This window comes from Schistocerca nitens, chromosome 1 (genome assembly GCF_023898315.1).
Source record: "Schistocerca nitens isolate TAMUIC-IGC-003100 chromosome 1, iqSchNite1.1, whole genome shotgun sequence".
NCBI lineage: Eukaryota > Metazoa > Arthropoda > Insecta > Orthoptera > Acrididae > Schistocerca > Schistocerca nitens.
This window is the reverse complement of record NC_064614.1, coordinates 264,676,600-264,692,463: the sequence shown is the minus strand read 5'-3', so window position 1 is coordinate 264,692,463 and position 15,864 is coordinate 264,676,600. Positions and strand designations below refer to the sequence as shown.

Below are 15,864 nucleotides of genomic sequence, written 5' to 3'. Positions count from 1 at the left end.
AGATCTCTTCTGAACACGTTGCAAGGCATCCCAGATATACTCAATGTTAATGTCTGGGGAGTTTGGTGGCCAGCGGAAGTGCTTAAATTCAGAAGAGTATTCCTGGAGCCACTCTGTAGCAATTCTGGACAAGGGGGGGGGGGGGGTGTCGAATTGTCCTACTGGAATTGCCCAGTCTGTCGGAATGCGAAAAGGACATGAATGGATGCAGGTGATCAGAAAGGATGCTTACGTACGTGTCACCTGTCATATTAGTATCTAGACTTATCACGGGTCCCATATCACTCAAACTGCACACGCCGCATACCATTAGAGCCTCAATCAGCTTGAACAGTCCCCTGCTGACATCCAGGGTCCATGGATTCGAGGCTGTCTGCATACCCGTACACGTCCATCTGCTCGATACAACTTGAAACGAGACTCGTTCGAAAATGTTTCCATTCAACAGTCCAGTGTCGGTGTTGCCGGGCCCAGGTGAGGCATAAAGCTTTGTGTCGTGCAGTCATCAAGGGTACATGAGTGGGCCTTCGGTTCCAAAAGCCCATATCGATTGTTTCGTTGAATGGTTCACACGCTGACACTTGTTGATGCCCCAGCATTGAAATCTGCAGCAATTTCTGGAAGGGTTACACTTCTGTCTCGTCGAACAATTTTCTTCTCGTCGTTGGTCCCGTTCTTGCAAGATCTTTCTCCAGCCGCAGCGATGTCGGAGATTTGATGTTTTACCGAGTTCCTGATATTCACAGTACACTGCTGAAATGGTCGTATTTTAAATTCCCACTTTGTCGCTACCTCGGAGATGCTCTCTCATCGCTCCATCGCCGACTATAACACCACGTTCAGACCCCCTTTAAATTTTGATACCTGCCATTGTAGCAGCAGTAACCGATCTAACAACTGCGCAAGACACGTGTCTTACTTAGGCATTGCTGGGAACAGCGCCTATTCCGCCTAATTACATATCCCTGTACATGATGCACATGCCTATACCAGTATCTTCTGCGCTTCAGTGTAATTCAGGCCTTGTGCATAATTGATGTATACAGCTGCATTGAATTCAGATGACTATACAGTTGGCCAGGCCTGCTGGAGATGCTGTGTAAACTTAGTTGCGAAATTTGTTGACGGATGCCGTCCATATTTACCATGTCGTTGCTTATGGCCCCTTCCAGGGGTTAGCAGCTGTGTGTAAGATTTGTCCGAACGAAAAGTTCGTGTGCTTGGACTGTCTTTTCATTATTCACACTTTTACAGTAAAGCATACATCCTATTAATTCAGATATAACTGCTGTGAATTTGTGAACCAACCTGGTGACGTATTACAAATTTGGCATTTATATTATTTTTGCTTTATTCTTCCGAAACATAAATGCCATTCGTCTGAAACGCTGAAAAGTTTTGATTTGTTATTACAGGCTGTCTATAATTCCTGTACTCTTGCCCCAGCAGAAATTATAGTGAAGAAATTAACTCCACAGGCCATGCGTCCTACAATTATACACACCTGAAAAAAGAATCTGCAGTACACAACACTGGAGGACTCAGGTCCGACAGCCAGTGAGTTAAACAGCTAATGACCGGTGGCTTACTAGCTATATGTCGCACTGCATACACACACAGGGGGCACAGTGCATGCTATTGTGTGTTGGTGGGCAGGTGGAATATGCTGAGGGCGACACGTCCACAATCATAGCTACAGCCATCCACCTTCACGTCTGGAAGCACCAGGCAGCTTTTTAGCAAACCGGAATAGTGTGTGGGGTCATATCCTAAAATAAATTCTTTCTTAGCTTTCGATTCTGCTTTGTCTATTTTTGAACTCTGGATGCCACCAGTTAAAAAGCGCTTCGCCTGTTTCGTGCATTTTTGTTAATTTTGTAGTTGGTGGAACACTAATTCCTTAATTAAATTATTCAAAAATAGTTCTTATTCCCATATAGTGTATTAAACATTAACCTTGACATATTCCCCCTTCAGTGCTTTATAAATCGCTTCACACGTTTCTGGAATGGATTTGGTTAATGTGCAGTGCGATATTAGTGTGCTGTTGTAGACTACAGTAGCTTTCCCCCGTATCAAGAAATCCGTGTCACAGTTCGTCTTCTGCACATACAGAATTCCTGAAGAGTATTTTGTTTTGTAGTATGAGAAGCCACTTTATTGAAATACTCTCATCCATTCGTAAGTAATTTGTATATAAGACTTGACGTTCTCGAGTTGCAGCTCCCGTAACAAATTTTGCTGTATGTTTTTGTCTCGACGTAATACCTGTGGCTTCATCCAAGCATGTTTACTTTTTTCCGCTGCTTCGCTTCCAAATACACGATGAAATTGTGGTACTAGCAACTGCAGCTCATAAGAAGCTGTTGTCCGCCATCTTGAAATTTGACGAAAAATGACGACAGTGTAATACCCCTTGTTAGCGCCATGTCAAAGATATTTGTCAAACAAATTTGACGAATATTTGGTCGTATTTCTTTGTTAGAAATATATGATAGTGTAATACCGGCCTTAGCCAATTGCATGGGGTCAGCAGCCTGCTATGTTTCCTGTCGCAGCTGCAGCAGCTGCTGGGCTGGCAGAATTGCGTTTGGTTGGCTGTGTGTGTGTGTGTGTGTGTGTGTGTGTGTGTGTGTGTGTGTGTGTGTGTGGGTGGGGGGGGGGAGGGTCAGGTGTCCGGCGAGTGGTGACGTCGCGTCAGCAATTAAGCCGGCGCGACGCGCGGCCGCTTCCGGTTCTCACGTCTCAGGGAGCTCAAGCCTCTTAGGTGGACGGCTCCATTAGGTTGCAAACACCTTGCGGAAGAGGCTGTTTAGTGAGAGCTTTCACACACACACACACACACACACACACACACACACCCTGCTCACTTCGGTTTCTCTCAAATGTTCGCGAGAAGTAAAAAAGTGACCCTTTGTTGTCGAAAGTTGGCCTTTTAAGAACCGTGGCTGTAATACTAAGTTTTGTAACTGAAACAGCAACGTGCCACAAGTAAGGTTGAACGAGGTTCATTTGAATCCAACCGTAATCAGTTTAGAATATCTTACAAATTATATTCTCCCCCCCATGAACCATGGGCCTTGCCGTTGGTGGGGAGGCTTGCATGCCTCAGCGATACAGATAGCCGTACCGTAGGTACAACCACAACGTGGGGGTATCTGTTGAGAGGCCAGACAAACGTGCGGTTCCAGAAGAGGGGCAGCAGCCTTTTCAGTAGTTGCAAGGGCAACAGTCTGGATGATTGACTGATCTGGCCTTGTAACAATAACCAAAACGGCCTTGCTGTGCTGGTACTGCGAACGGCTGAAAGCAAGGGGAAACTACAGCCGTAATTTTTCCCGAGGGCATGCAGCTTTACTGTATGATTAAATGATGGCGTCCTCTTGGGTAAAATATTCCGGAGGTAAAATAGTCCCCCATTCGGATCTCCGGGCGGGGAATACTCAAGAGGACGTCGTTATCAGGAGAAAGAAAACTGGCGTTCTACGGATCAGAGCGTGGAATGTCAGGTCCCTTAATCGGGCAGGTAGGTTAGAAAATTTAAAAAGGGAAATGGATAGGTTAAAGTTAGATATAATGGGAATTAGTGAAGTTTGGTGGCAGGAGGAACAAGACTTTTGGTCAGGTGAATACAGGGTTATAAATACAAAATCAAATAGGGGTAATGCAGGAGTAGGTTTAATAATGAATAAAAAAATAGGAGTGCAGGTAAGCTACTACAAACAGCATAGTGAACGCATTATTGTGGCCAAGATAGACACAAAGCCCATGCCTACTACAGTAGTACAAGTTTATATGCCAACTAGCTCTGCAGATGACGAAGAAATTGAAGAAATGTATGATCAAATAAAAGAAATTATTCAGATAGTGAAGGCAGACGAAAATTTAAGTCATGGGTGACTGGAATTAGAGTGTAGGAAAAGGGAGAGAAGGAAACGTAGTAGGTGAATATGGATTGGGGCTAAGAAATGAAAGAGGAAGCCGCCTGGTAGAATTTTGCACAGAGCACAACTTAATCATAGCTAACACTTGGTTTAAGAATCATGATAGAAGGTTGTATACATGGAAGAACCCTGGAGATACTAAAAGGTATCAGATAGATTATATAATGGTAAGACAGAGATTTAGGAACCAGGTTTTAAATTGTAAGACATTTCCAGGGGCAGATGTGAACTCTGACCATAATCTATTGGTTATGACCTGTAGATTAAAACTGAAGAAACTGCATAAAGGTGGGAATTAAGGAGATGGGACCTGGATAAACTGAAAGAACCAGAGGTTGTACAGAGTTTCAGGGAGAGCATAAGGGAACAATTGACAGGAATGGGGGAAAGAAATACAGTAGAAGAAGAATGGGTAGCTTTGATGGATGAAGTAGTGAAGGCAGCAGAGGATCAAGTAGGTAAAAAGACGAGGGCTAGTAGAAATCCTTGGGTAACAGAAGAAATATTGAATTTAATTGATGAAAGGAGAAAATATAAAAATGCAGTAAATGAAACAGGCAAAAAGGAATACAAACGTCTCAAAAATGGGATCGACAGGAAGTGCAAAATGGCTAAGCAGGGATGGCTAGAGGACAAATGTAAGGATGTAGAAGCTTATCTCACTAGGGGTAAGATAGATACTGCCTACAGGAAAATTAGAGACCTTTGGAGATAAGAGAACCACTTGTATGAACATAGAGCTCAGATGGAAACCCAGTTCTAAGCAAAGAAGGGAAAGCAGAAAGGTGGAAGGAGTATACAGGGGGTCTATACAAGGGCGATGTACTTGAGGACAATATTATGGAAATAAGAGGATGTAGATGAAGATGAAATGGGAGATACGATACTGCGTGAAGTTTGACAGAGCACTGAAAGACCTGAGTCGAAACAAGGCCCCCGGAGTAGAAAACATTCCATTGGAACTACTGACGGCCTTGGGAGAGCCAGTCCTGACAAAACTCTACCATCTGGTGAGCAAGATGTATGAAATAGGCGAAATACCCTCAGACTTCAAGAAGAATATAATTCCAATCCCAAAGAAAGCAGGTGTTGACAGATGTGAGAATTACCGAACAATCAGTTTAATAAGCCACAGCTGCAAAATACTAACACGAATTCTTTACAGACGAATGGAAAAACTAGTAGAAGCCGACCTCGGGGAAGATCAGTTTGGATTCCGTAGAAATACTGGAACACGTGAGGCAATACTGACCTTAAGACTTCTCTTAGAAGAAAGATTAAGGAAAGGCAAACCTACGTTTCTAGCATTTGTAGCTTTAGAGATAGCTTTTGACAATGTTGACTGGAATACTCCTTCAAATTCTAAAAGTGGCAGGGGTAAAATACAGGGAGCGAAAGGCTATTTACAATTTGTACAGAAACCAGATGGCAGTTGCAAGAGTCGTGGGACGTGAAAGGGAAGCAGTGGTTGGGAAGGGAGTAAGACAGGGTTTTAGCCTCTCCCCGATGTTATTCAATCTGTATATTGAGCAAGCAGTAAAGGAAACAAAAGAAAAATTCGGAATAGGTATTCAAATCCATGGAGAAGAAATAAAAATTTTGAGGTTCGCCGATGACATTGTAATTCTGTCAGAGACAGCAAAGGACTTGGAAGAGCAGTTGAACGGAATGGATGGTGTCTTGGAGGGAGGATATAAGATGAACATAAACAAAAGCAAAACGAGGATAATGGAATGTAGTCGAATTAACTCGGGTGATGTTGAGGGTATTAGATTAGGAAACGACACTTAAAGTAGTAAAGGAGTTTTGCTATTTGGGGAGCAAAATAACTGATGGTAGAAGTAGAGAGGATATAAAATGTAGACTGACAATGGCAAGGAAAGCGTTTCTGAAGAAGAGAAATTTGTTAACATCGAATGTAGATTTAAGTGTCAGGAAGTCATTTCTGAAAGTATTTGTATGGAGTGTAGCCATGTATGGAAGTGAAACATGGACGGTAAATAGTTTGGACAAGAAGAGAATAGAAGCTTTCGAAATGTGGTGCTACAGAAGAATGCTGAAGGTTATATGGGTAGATCACATAACTAATGATGAGGTATTGAATAGAATTGGGGAGAAGAGGAGCTTGTGGCACAACTTGACTAGAAGAAGGGATCGGTTGGTAGGACATGTTCTGAGGCATCGAGGGATCACCAATTTAGTATTGGAGGGCAGCGTGGAGGGCAAAAATCGTGGGGGAGACAGAGATGAATACTCCAAGCAGATTCAGAAGGATGTAGGTTGCAGTAGGTACTGGGAGATGAAGCAGATTGCACAGGATAGAGTAGCATGGAGAGCTGCATCAAACCAGTCTCAGGACTGAAGACCACAACAACACAAATCAATCTTCAGATGGGTGTTAAGTTCCGTTGTTTCCTCGCTGGGGCACCGTTATATATATATATATATATATATATATATATATATATATATATATATATTTTCTGCTATACTAAGGTAGAAAAAATTTTTGTTCACTGTTTGGTCAAGTTCACGAGATATGTAGTTCTTATTACGTGTCACATGATTTGAGAAGGTTTTAAAGTTATTAAAACGTGAAATGTGATAAATACTTACTTGCTGTATGATTCTGTGACGAAATCACTCTGAAACACTTTCGTAGAAGTGCGCCATGTGACTGCTGCTCAGTTCACTGAAAATAATCTTAACCATACCGTTCTGCTTAATGGCAGCTCACACCATACACATTTCCAAAGGGTGGCCCAGCTTCACAGGGCAATTTCGTCGCACAGAATCACACAGCATGTAAATTTTCACAACATTTCTCGTTTTAATAACTTTAAAACCTTTTCATAAAGCCTTTGATAGATGTACTAAATCTCCCGCAAACTTCGTCCAATGGTGAACAAAAAACTTTATCCTAGTGCAGCAAACGAATAACTGATACAAAACGAGGCCCCAACAAAAACAAAACAACCTGTAACGACCATCCGAAGATGGATTTGTAAGAAATCGGAGACCGGTAATGGTTTTATCCAAATAAACTTTGTTAAACTATACTTCTGGGTGGTTGCTGTTTCAGTTTTAAATCATTTAGTATAAACTATGTTCCTACCGGCGTTTGGATGAATTTTGATGTGCTCCCACGTAATGCATTCGCCTCGTATTTGACAATACCTTCTGCATGAAAACAATACCTTCATGAAGTTCTCGAATTTATTCCTAGTATGAGAAGAGTTAAAGGTATTAGGACAGCAGACTTACTCAGACCGATCATTTAACAAACATGACGCAATGGGCTCGCTGTGCACATTGGCATAATTACACTCTGAACCCAAGCAGACAGAAAAAACTGATTACAGTAATTGCCGAAAGATGATCCGTGACAGCTGGCAGAGCTATTGTCAGCTTTCAGTTGCCAAGTGGGAAAGGCTGCAGCCGAAAACTCCAGTCGTTTATAGAGATCAGATTACATTGAGGCGTTGCCACATAGACGTATACAAAATCGCGTTATGTGATTGGCGGAGGCAGACGCGTGAAGCCGCCCAAACCCACCGTGACTGTAAAGGATTTTTCTGTAAAGCATTTTTCACCGACTCTACTACGGTTTTGTATTTGATGGCAGTTTTAATTCACTGTACTGCCTTTGTATGATATTCTCCTACACTTGATTCAGAGCAATGTGTTGGTATGTGTAAGTTCACGCATAAACATAAGCATTGCAAAGTGCTACAAAAAATTGATAAGACCAGAAACTAAGATCTACTCTTAAGATTATTAATTTTAAAATAAAAGGCAGAAACAAATCCACCATCTATACTGACCGTGAGCCGTATATCTTCGCTTTCAGCGAATCACCATGTGGTCTTGAGATCAGATGCGACCTCATTGTGTAAGTTAAAGCTTCTACATTGCTTGCGAGCCAGCTGAAAGTTTTGCTGATCTTCGATCTAAGCTGTTTGTGGTGCGAGAGAAAAACTTGGAGGCACCTTAAGGGTGGTAATACTACTGAGAGATCGAATAGCAGATTTAGTGGTTCGGCAAAAGGCGAGTATCCCTTAAAGCCAGTATTCTTACGAAACTGAACAAAGGAGAGGAAGATTTACTATAAGCCTATCTGCAGTTGAAATTGATAGGCGAATTCGAATTGCTAACGAAAGATCCTGACGATCTCGACTGAGCTGTAACGTGCCACGTTCCCATGGGGCCCTGACGACTTTGGCAAAACAGCTGACGTCAGTGTTTTTCCGAGCAGCTGATGAAAGCGCAGCGGAGGAGACGAGTGCGTCCTTCGCTGTTTATCGGTAGAAGTCCAGCCGGCCCCCGTAAAACTGGCGCCAAGCTGGCCGCTTGTCAAAACTGTGGCGCTCGCGTATGACATCACCACCACCACCACCACCACCACGGCGTACGGGAACGACTGGACGCTTCAACGCGGCCTCGTTTGCTTTGCTAGTAGCAACCTTCCCAGTAAAGAATAGCGTCAAAAATTTCGTTAGTGCTCTGGTAACGTCGTATTTATTGGCACTTGCTCAGAAATCTGCCCTAGGCATCAGATACGCAGTTGGACTACTTCTGATCAGATAGTTTACCGTCTACCATAGTCTGACAGATGATAAATCTCACATATGTTATTCCATAATGTGAAGATATATTCCACTCCAGAAACTGCAAGAATTCGGGGTAACATTCATCAGCCATTATCGTAAATGATTGTTACTTGCACTTATCCCGCAGCCAAAAATCTGTGGGGACGTAGAACCACTGGCTCCCCCACCCATCCCCAATAATATCGCTGCACTACCGCAACAAGATCCTTGCCAGATCAGTTCTTTGTAGTAAGTGCTCTTGTCTATATGTATTATGTATACGCTGTGAGAATAAAAGTATTCATAGTAAGTGACGGAGTGAGAGTGATTATCGTCGTAATTACCACGTTCGCTCCCCACTACCGACAAACCAAAACAACAATGGCATGTATGGAGGAGCACCATTCAGCTTCATTAACATTGTTAAATACACCAGTCCTATACGAAAGCAATATTAATCCTCTGCGATTAATGTTTGTACCAATATTGCCATAACTGTTCGCAGAACATTCTTTATGTAAGCAACAGAAATTGTAACAAACTTGAAAATTGTATGTTAGTACTTTGCTAAGCACGATCTTCTTCCGCCTGTGAATTACAGGCAACTTATGTTATAGCTGTAAGCACCATGTGAAACATTTGAACTTTCAATTTAAATGACACATTCGCATATGTGAAAATCGTTCCAAGTAACCAATAAAAAGCCTTGTATCAATGCGGAAAGAACTTAAGAAATTTTAATTTATTGGTTGTCTCTTAGGCAGATGCTAGTAAAGTAAAAAGAACCCTAAAAGTAACCCGATTATGCACTACTAAATAAAAGGAATCTTCTGTTGCAGGTCTGTGTGAAGTTCCTAGAAGTTTCTAATAACTGGAGTGGCGTCATTCGCTTTGGATTCACATGCAATGATCCAAATAACCTGAGATATGCTCTTCCAAAATACGCTTGTCCAGGTGAGTTGAGTTCGTGTTAGTGTTTCTCACATCTGCAAGCATTATATGAGAAAGTACCTGAACGTCAGTTCCTCTGTCCACAGATCTGACGAACAAGCCCGGCTACTGGGCAAAAGCACTTGCCGAGCGGTTTGCAGAGCGCGATACGGTACTCTTCTACTATGTGACTCCGGCCGGTGATGTGCACTTTGGTATCAACGGCGAGGAGAAGGGAATATTCTTCAGTGGTGTAGAGACACGCGGCCCCCTCTGGGCCATCATAGACGTGTACGGAAACTCGACGGCCATAGAGCTGGTGGACCCACGCCAGCAGCTGAACAACTCACGCCGCAACCTGTCACCGCAGCAGTCGGCTGCCACAGATTCCAGCCCTGATGCCATAGAGCGGCTCATCTTGCCCTCACTGACATCGCTCTCCATTCACCAGCCTCGTCTGGAAGACGCCCCACAGCCTCAGCCACCTCCATTGCCACCACAGGTAATAAACAATATTTGTGCATAGAATTGTTATTCAAGCAGTTTTAACCATTGACTTACTTCAACTATATAAGAGCATGAGAGGGTTTCCTCCACGAGTTTAGTAGTAATCTAATGTATGAAATTACTCTTCTGCAGGAGTCTGGTGCTGTGGTACCTGTTACCTCTTCATATCAACATCAGCAGCAACAACAACAGCAGCAGCACTCCCAACCTTCTCATCCATACTTGAGTCCATTGCCCTTTCACCGCACTCGTGGACGCAATATTCGACTTAGCAATGATCGCTGCATTGCTACGAGGAGTGATGCAGAATTTTCTCTGGGCTATGTTTTTACTTCGCGGCCAGTACATCTGGGTGAAAAGATTGTTATCCAGGTTGGTATATTTATGTATATGTACACTAAATGGATGATTTATGTAAAACTGTATTAAATGAACGTGATTTAACATGGTGCGTGTTCTTAGATTCATATAAGTAAAAGTTGAATTGAAGCTTAGAGGACAACGAAACAAATTAATGATAAATTGATGATAAATATAGGTCATATTCCAACTGAGTACATGAACACAGTTCCAGAGGATCAAAAATATAGGCCTATGTATTTGAGGACAAATACATAATATTGTGACAAAATAAAACATCTACAGCCATCCTTAGGGTCATCCCAGAGACCTCATGGCAAAAGGATGGACATATAAAAAAATACATAACAAGTGTTCACATGGCCACCATTCATGTGAAGAGGTGCTTCAACATTTCCCATTGATGCCAGTACATGTTCATAAAGCTGGAGTGTGTTCAGAATCCTCTAATAGCTGTTCACAATGCTTTCCCACAATTTCCCTATCACCAAAACTTTTAAACATCCCCACAGAAAGAAACCCAATGCATTAGTCAGCAGATCTGGGGGGCCACTGTATTGATAAGCCACAACCTATAAAATTGTCAAAGATTCATGCTGTGTATTCCTGGATAGGACACTTAAATGTGCTAGTGCACCATTAAGCATGTACCACATAAGATTCCTGTGACCATAAGGAGTAAAGCTACAATATAAACCTAGCCTCAGATATTACTGCGACGTTGACGTGATTGCACTAGAGCATATGTCGTATCATGGAAAATCATTGGCTTCCAGGCCTGTGTTAAAACTGTTTTTCATTACTCTCTGCTTAACCACTTTTGTTTGTACATATAACAGTCATACTATGTAATTCAGTGGTTTCTTTATTAACTATAACTGATGTCCCTTGTTTCACAGGTTTTGGCAACCCAGTCTCTGTACGTGGGCTCACTGGCATTTGGCCTGACGTCTTGTGATCCAGCTACTCTTCAACCAGCTGATCTGCCAGATGACTCTGATCTCCTGTTGGACCGTCCAGAGTATTGGGTAGTCAGTAAATATGTGGTAAACTCGCCACAAAGAGGGGAAGAACTCTCATTTTGCATTACTCATTCAGGTGAATAATACTCATTATCTGCCACAAGATAGTAAGGTAGTTAGACATAGGCCTACTAAAAAAAGATCTAACTTGTTTCAGAATAGTCTTGTGATTGTGTGGGTAGGATGTAGCAGTTAATTTCTGTTAAGACTTGTAGATAATAATTAATCCTTTCTCACTACAATTTTTTTTCACTTCTAAACAGGTGAGGTACAAGTTTCGAGAAATGGAGGTCCACCTGCAGTAGTGATGCATGTTGACCACACATTGCAGCTGTGGGCTTTCTGGGATGTGTACGGCAACACTCAGAAGATTCGTATCCTAGGGAGTCAGATAGAACAGCCAGCACCACCACCGCCTCATTTACACCATCCACGTTCACTGCCAGGTAATACCTTAAAGCTGTGTGTGCTGAAAAATCCCAGTTGTCTTGTGAACTATTTGACAAATATCCATAATGCATTCCCAAAATTCTCCAGTATCAGCTGCATTTTATCACTGAAACACATAAAGTTGTAGCAATGTTAAGTGGACTTCCTATTCAGTAGTTCTCAAGTAGCCTCAGTCAGGGCTAACAAACAAGTCCTTTGTCTTTTCTTCAATTTTCTCTGACAAGGCACATTTGCAGATTCACTGGAACATCCAAAAGTGCACCATTAATAAATTGCACTGAGGACCTGAGAGATTACAACATTTTGATTAGTGTCATATCTTATGTGCATGCAAAATTTCTGAACACATATTCTGAACAATCATTATTTGTTCCTTCCAGGTTCCCGAAATTCGTCTCCTCCTCCGAGGACAGCTGAAGCATTGGCTCCAGGAAGACTCAGAGTGAACCTTCCAGCAATGAACGGTGCAGTTTTAGACCACGCAGACAGACAAATCCGCTCTCCTGAAGGAGCGGCGGCACCAGTCCAACCTCCCCCTTCTGTACCTGTCCCCGTCGCTGTGCCAGTCACAACCGCACAGGCGGAGCTGGTGCAGTACCAGTCAGCGGCAGGTCCGGGCTGTGGCACGGTGCTCGTGGTGAAACTTCCACCTGCTCATTCCAACTACCTCAATCAACAAAACCAACAAAACAGGCACAACCATAGTGTTTCACCTGGTGAACCGTCATCTTCTGGAACACTGTTATCGACGTACTCGCATACTTACATAGAGGTAAGCAACATCTGAGTGAGAAGGCATATTTTAAAATTTCCTCTAGGTTGTAAAGTGTTTCCTTAAGTATAATTACTTCTAAAATTCTCAATATTTCTCGATGTCTTGCCTAGCAGCCTCTAAATAAAGTATCCCGCAAGTAATGCAACATTTGAGTTAATAACATAAATTTATTGACTATTTTTGCAGTGTGTGTATGCTACATGGGATTATATGAAATACGTTACTCAAATTGCCTCCATGGCACTGCAGGCACTCTCTCATCCTTGATGAAATCTTGTGTGACATGGCCGGCCGAAGTGGCCGTGCGGTTCTAGGCGCTACAGTCCGGAACCGCACGACTGCTACGGTCGCAGGTTCGAATCCTGCATCGGGTGTGGATGTGTGTGTTGTCCTTAGGTTAGTTAGGTTTAACTAGTTCCTAGTTCTAGGGGACTAATGACCTCAGAAGTTGGGTCCCATAGTGCTCAGAGCCATTTGAACCATTTGTGTGATATGCAGGGCTTAGTCTGAAATAACATGCTTAACCTCTGTGATTTCTTGGTGTACTCGCAAGATTTCAATACCATCACAGAAAGAAATCACATTATCTAGGTGGCAAAGTCACGTCGCCATTGAGAAAATTCACCTTCCTAGAGAACCATTCTTGTGACAAGTATACTGCTGTAACCAATGTGCGACATCTGTGCCCTCTTGTTAAAGCCAAACCTGTTAATCATTCACACTATCCAATCCCGTTAAATCTGCAAAAACCCTTGTAACATATTGCAGCAGTGTCAGTCATCCACTGTTAATGTTTTTCCAGTGTCACCTTCCAAATTCAGCCCAATCATGCCCTGACTCCCAAGAGTCACATCAGCCACTCATTGTGGATGTAATGACTCCTCCATAATTACTAGAGGTTTCTGTGCCCAAAGTCCTGCAATTTTGCTTTCTAATGAGGTCATTCAGTGGATCTCATCACGAACATTGTTTTCTCGGTGAAATTATTCCAGTTTTCAAATACCCACTGGGCAAATGATCTGTGCTTCTGGTACTGTTGTCGTCTCTTGAATTTTATAGGCCCAAAGGTGCAGATCTTCTGACAGAATTGGTTGAATTCTGGAAATATCAAATTGTTTCAAACATCGGTAGAGAGGTTTCCCTGGACTTGCAGCAACACTCACTCATAAGGCAATGTTTTTTTTTCGAGATACCCTGAGGGTTTAATGTCCAAAACAAAAGCACTTTCCTAAAATTTATAAATCCATCTCTGTACAGATAATGTATTTAATGCATTATGTTGAACATGCATTCCATGGGGTTTGTGAACAGTCTTCGCACAACATTCACCGTATTTGTAATAATTTTTCTCTATGACAACACACTGTTCATCGTGAAGCACTCCATAACTAATCAGAAAGAAAACCAATGGAAATAGGGCAACATTCAGTGCTGCCAATTTACTAGAACAGAAGTGGTGGCATTTCAAAAAGTTCTTCATGGGACAAACATTGTTAGAAAGATGTAATTCAAAACACAAATAGCTGCACTGCAAATTTTTTGAGGGTAACTCAGGACATGCTTCACGCTGAGTCATTTTCAGCTGTATGATATATAATAATGTAGTATTAACAGCATTTAGATGCCCACACTTTTAAAACGATGCAGTTCTATGTCATTCAAAACTGGAATGGCCTGAAATGTTTGGGATGAGTTAGCCAAATTGCTTATTTTTTTAGAAAATAAGTATCCCTTGTATATAAATGGGTAGTATATTAAATAATTCTTTTTAGACACATTGTGCATTGTTCATGCTCTGCCTTCTGCTAGTGTTGGTGAGCTTATTTTAGTAATATGATCCTTGCATCTTCCAGCCAGTATCAGCTACTTCGTACTCGACAATAGACTCGACGACGACACTTCAGCAGTGGGCAGAAGCTACAGGAACTTCTGGAGGAGGTACTGGCACGGAATGCACAATCTGCTATGAGCGGCCCATTGACAGTGTACTCTACATGTGTGGACACATGTGCATGTGCTATGAATGTGCTGTGCAGCAGTGGCGTGGGAAGGGTGGTGGCCACTGCCCTCTGTGCAGAGCAGTTATCCGTGATGTTATTCGTACTTACAAGTCCTGATAGCGGGCCCCAGGGCCCTCTTGCGGTGCCCCGCTGACTCCCTCCTGCCTGAGGTCATTTCCAAAGAAGCCTTTCGCTGTGCGATCATCCGTGTTGTTGGACTAGGACTGTCTTTTATACTAGGATAAGGTGTAAATTTGTCATTGTTAAAAATAATGTATAAAAGCTTTTTGTGACTGTGTTGACACTGATGTATTTTGCAAAGTTACCTTAAGAATATTATTTAAATTTTTTTACTGTAAATTGTTGGAGTGTGCTTTTCTACTTCAAAAAGTGGTTTTTGAGATTTTCTAAACTAATTTACAGAACTTAGTACGGTATAGGATGTGACATTCAGATTGTGTGTCTCTCATATAGTGTCAAAAACACATTAAAGCTGCAATATTGGTTTATAGTACAAATATGAAAAAATTTGTGACAGTTTCTATGGAAATGTCTTTATGGAATGCTAAAAGCCAAAAGATTGTATCTGATAAAATGTAACATTCAATGGCTGGCAATTTGCCCTGTAAATTTTTGCATTGTGATGTGTAAGTCAGTTTTCCAGTGAAAGGTCTATTATATAGGTCTAATCACTTAAGAAAATTAACATTCCATTAATGTCCTGAAAGTGTAGTAGAAGTCTAGTCAACTTTTATAACATCTCTTTTCCACCATTCTCAAGTATTTAGAAGATTGTATAATATCTGATTATTAAATTGTTTTAATGTACTGTGTACATAAATCTTCCAGATATTCTGTGTAAGTTGTGGTGACATCCATAAAATTATTTGAAATGCTTGGAGCTAGTCTGACTGGCCAGGGAAGTTTAAGATCAGTTTCTTCCATTAACCTGTCTGTATGACTGGGATGATTTTTGTGTACATGGATATTAAAATTTATCCCAAAAACTTGCTGATATTTTTCATAAAGTTCTATTTATGCTTTGTGTATAGATTGAAGCACATGTAATTGAAAGTGCAATTTTTATTTATTAATGTTTGAAGAAGTTTGTATGTCTTTAAAATTTTTTCTGGGTGTTCAGATGTAATTCCTCCTGTTAATTTAGTCAGTAACATTCATTCTTCTGTTGTCTTTCTTTAACATCAGCACAAGTGCAATTGTTACACCAAACTGTTTTTGTTTACATCATTTCTTGTATAAAAATGTACATGGTTATTACATGTGCTT

At 41.6% G+C, this 15,864-nt stretch overlaps 1 protein-coding gene across 2 annotated transcripts in view; it reads left to right on the top strand.

Annotated features, from left to right (window-relative positions):
- Positions 1-15,864, top strand: part of LOC126247766 (protein neuralized) — a 90,928-nt gene extending 75,064 nt beyond the window's left edge. For both annotated transcript variants that reach the window (XM_049948508.1, XM_049948510.1), the window contains exons 3-9: positions 9,373-9,487; positions 9,571-9,965; positions 10,103-10,342; positions 11,230-11,428; positions 11,616-11,798; positions 12,183-12,574; positions 14,431-15,864. In XM_049948508.1, coding sequence (XP_049804465.1) covers positions 9,373-9,487; positions 9,571-9,965; positions 10,103-10,342; positions 11,230-11,428; positions 11,616-11,798; positions 12,183-12,574; positions 14,431-14,694 — 1,788 coding nt within the window. In that variant the 3' untranslated portion in view covers positions 14,695-15,864. The remainder of the gene's footprint in view (positions 1-9,372; positions 9,488-9,570; positions 9,966-10,102; positions 10,343-11,229; positions 11,429-11,615; positions 11,799-12,182; positions 12,575-14,430) is intronic.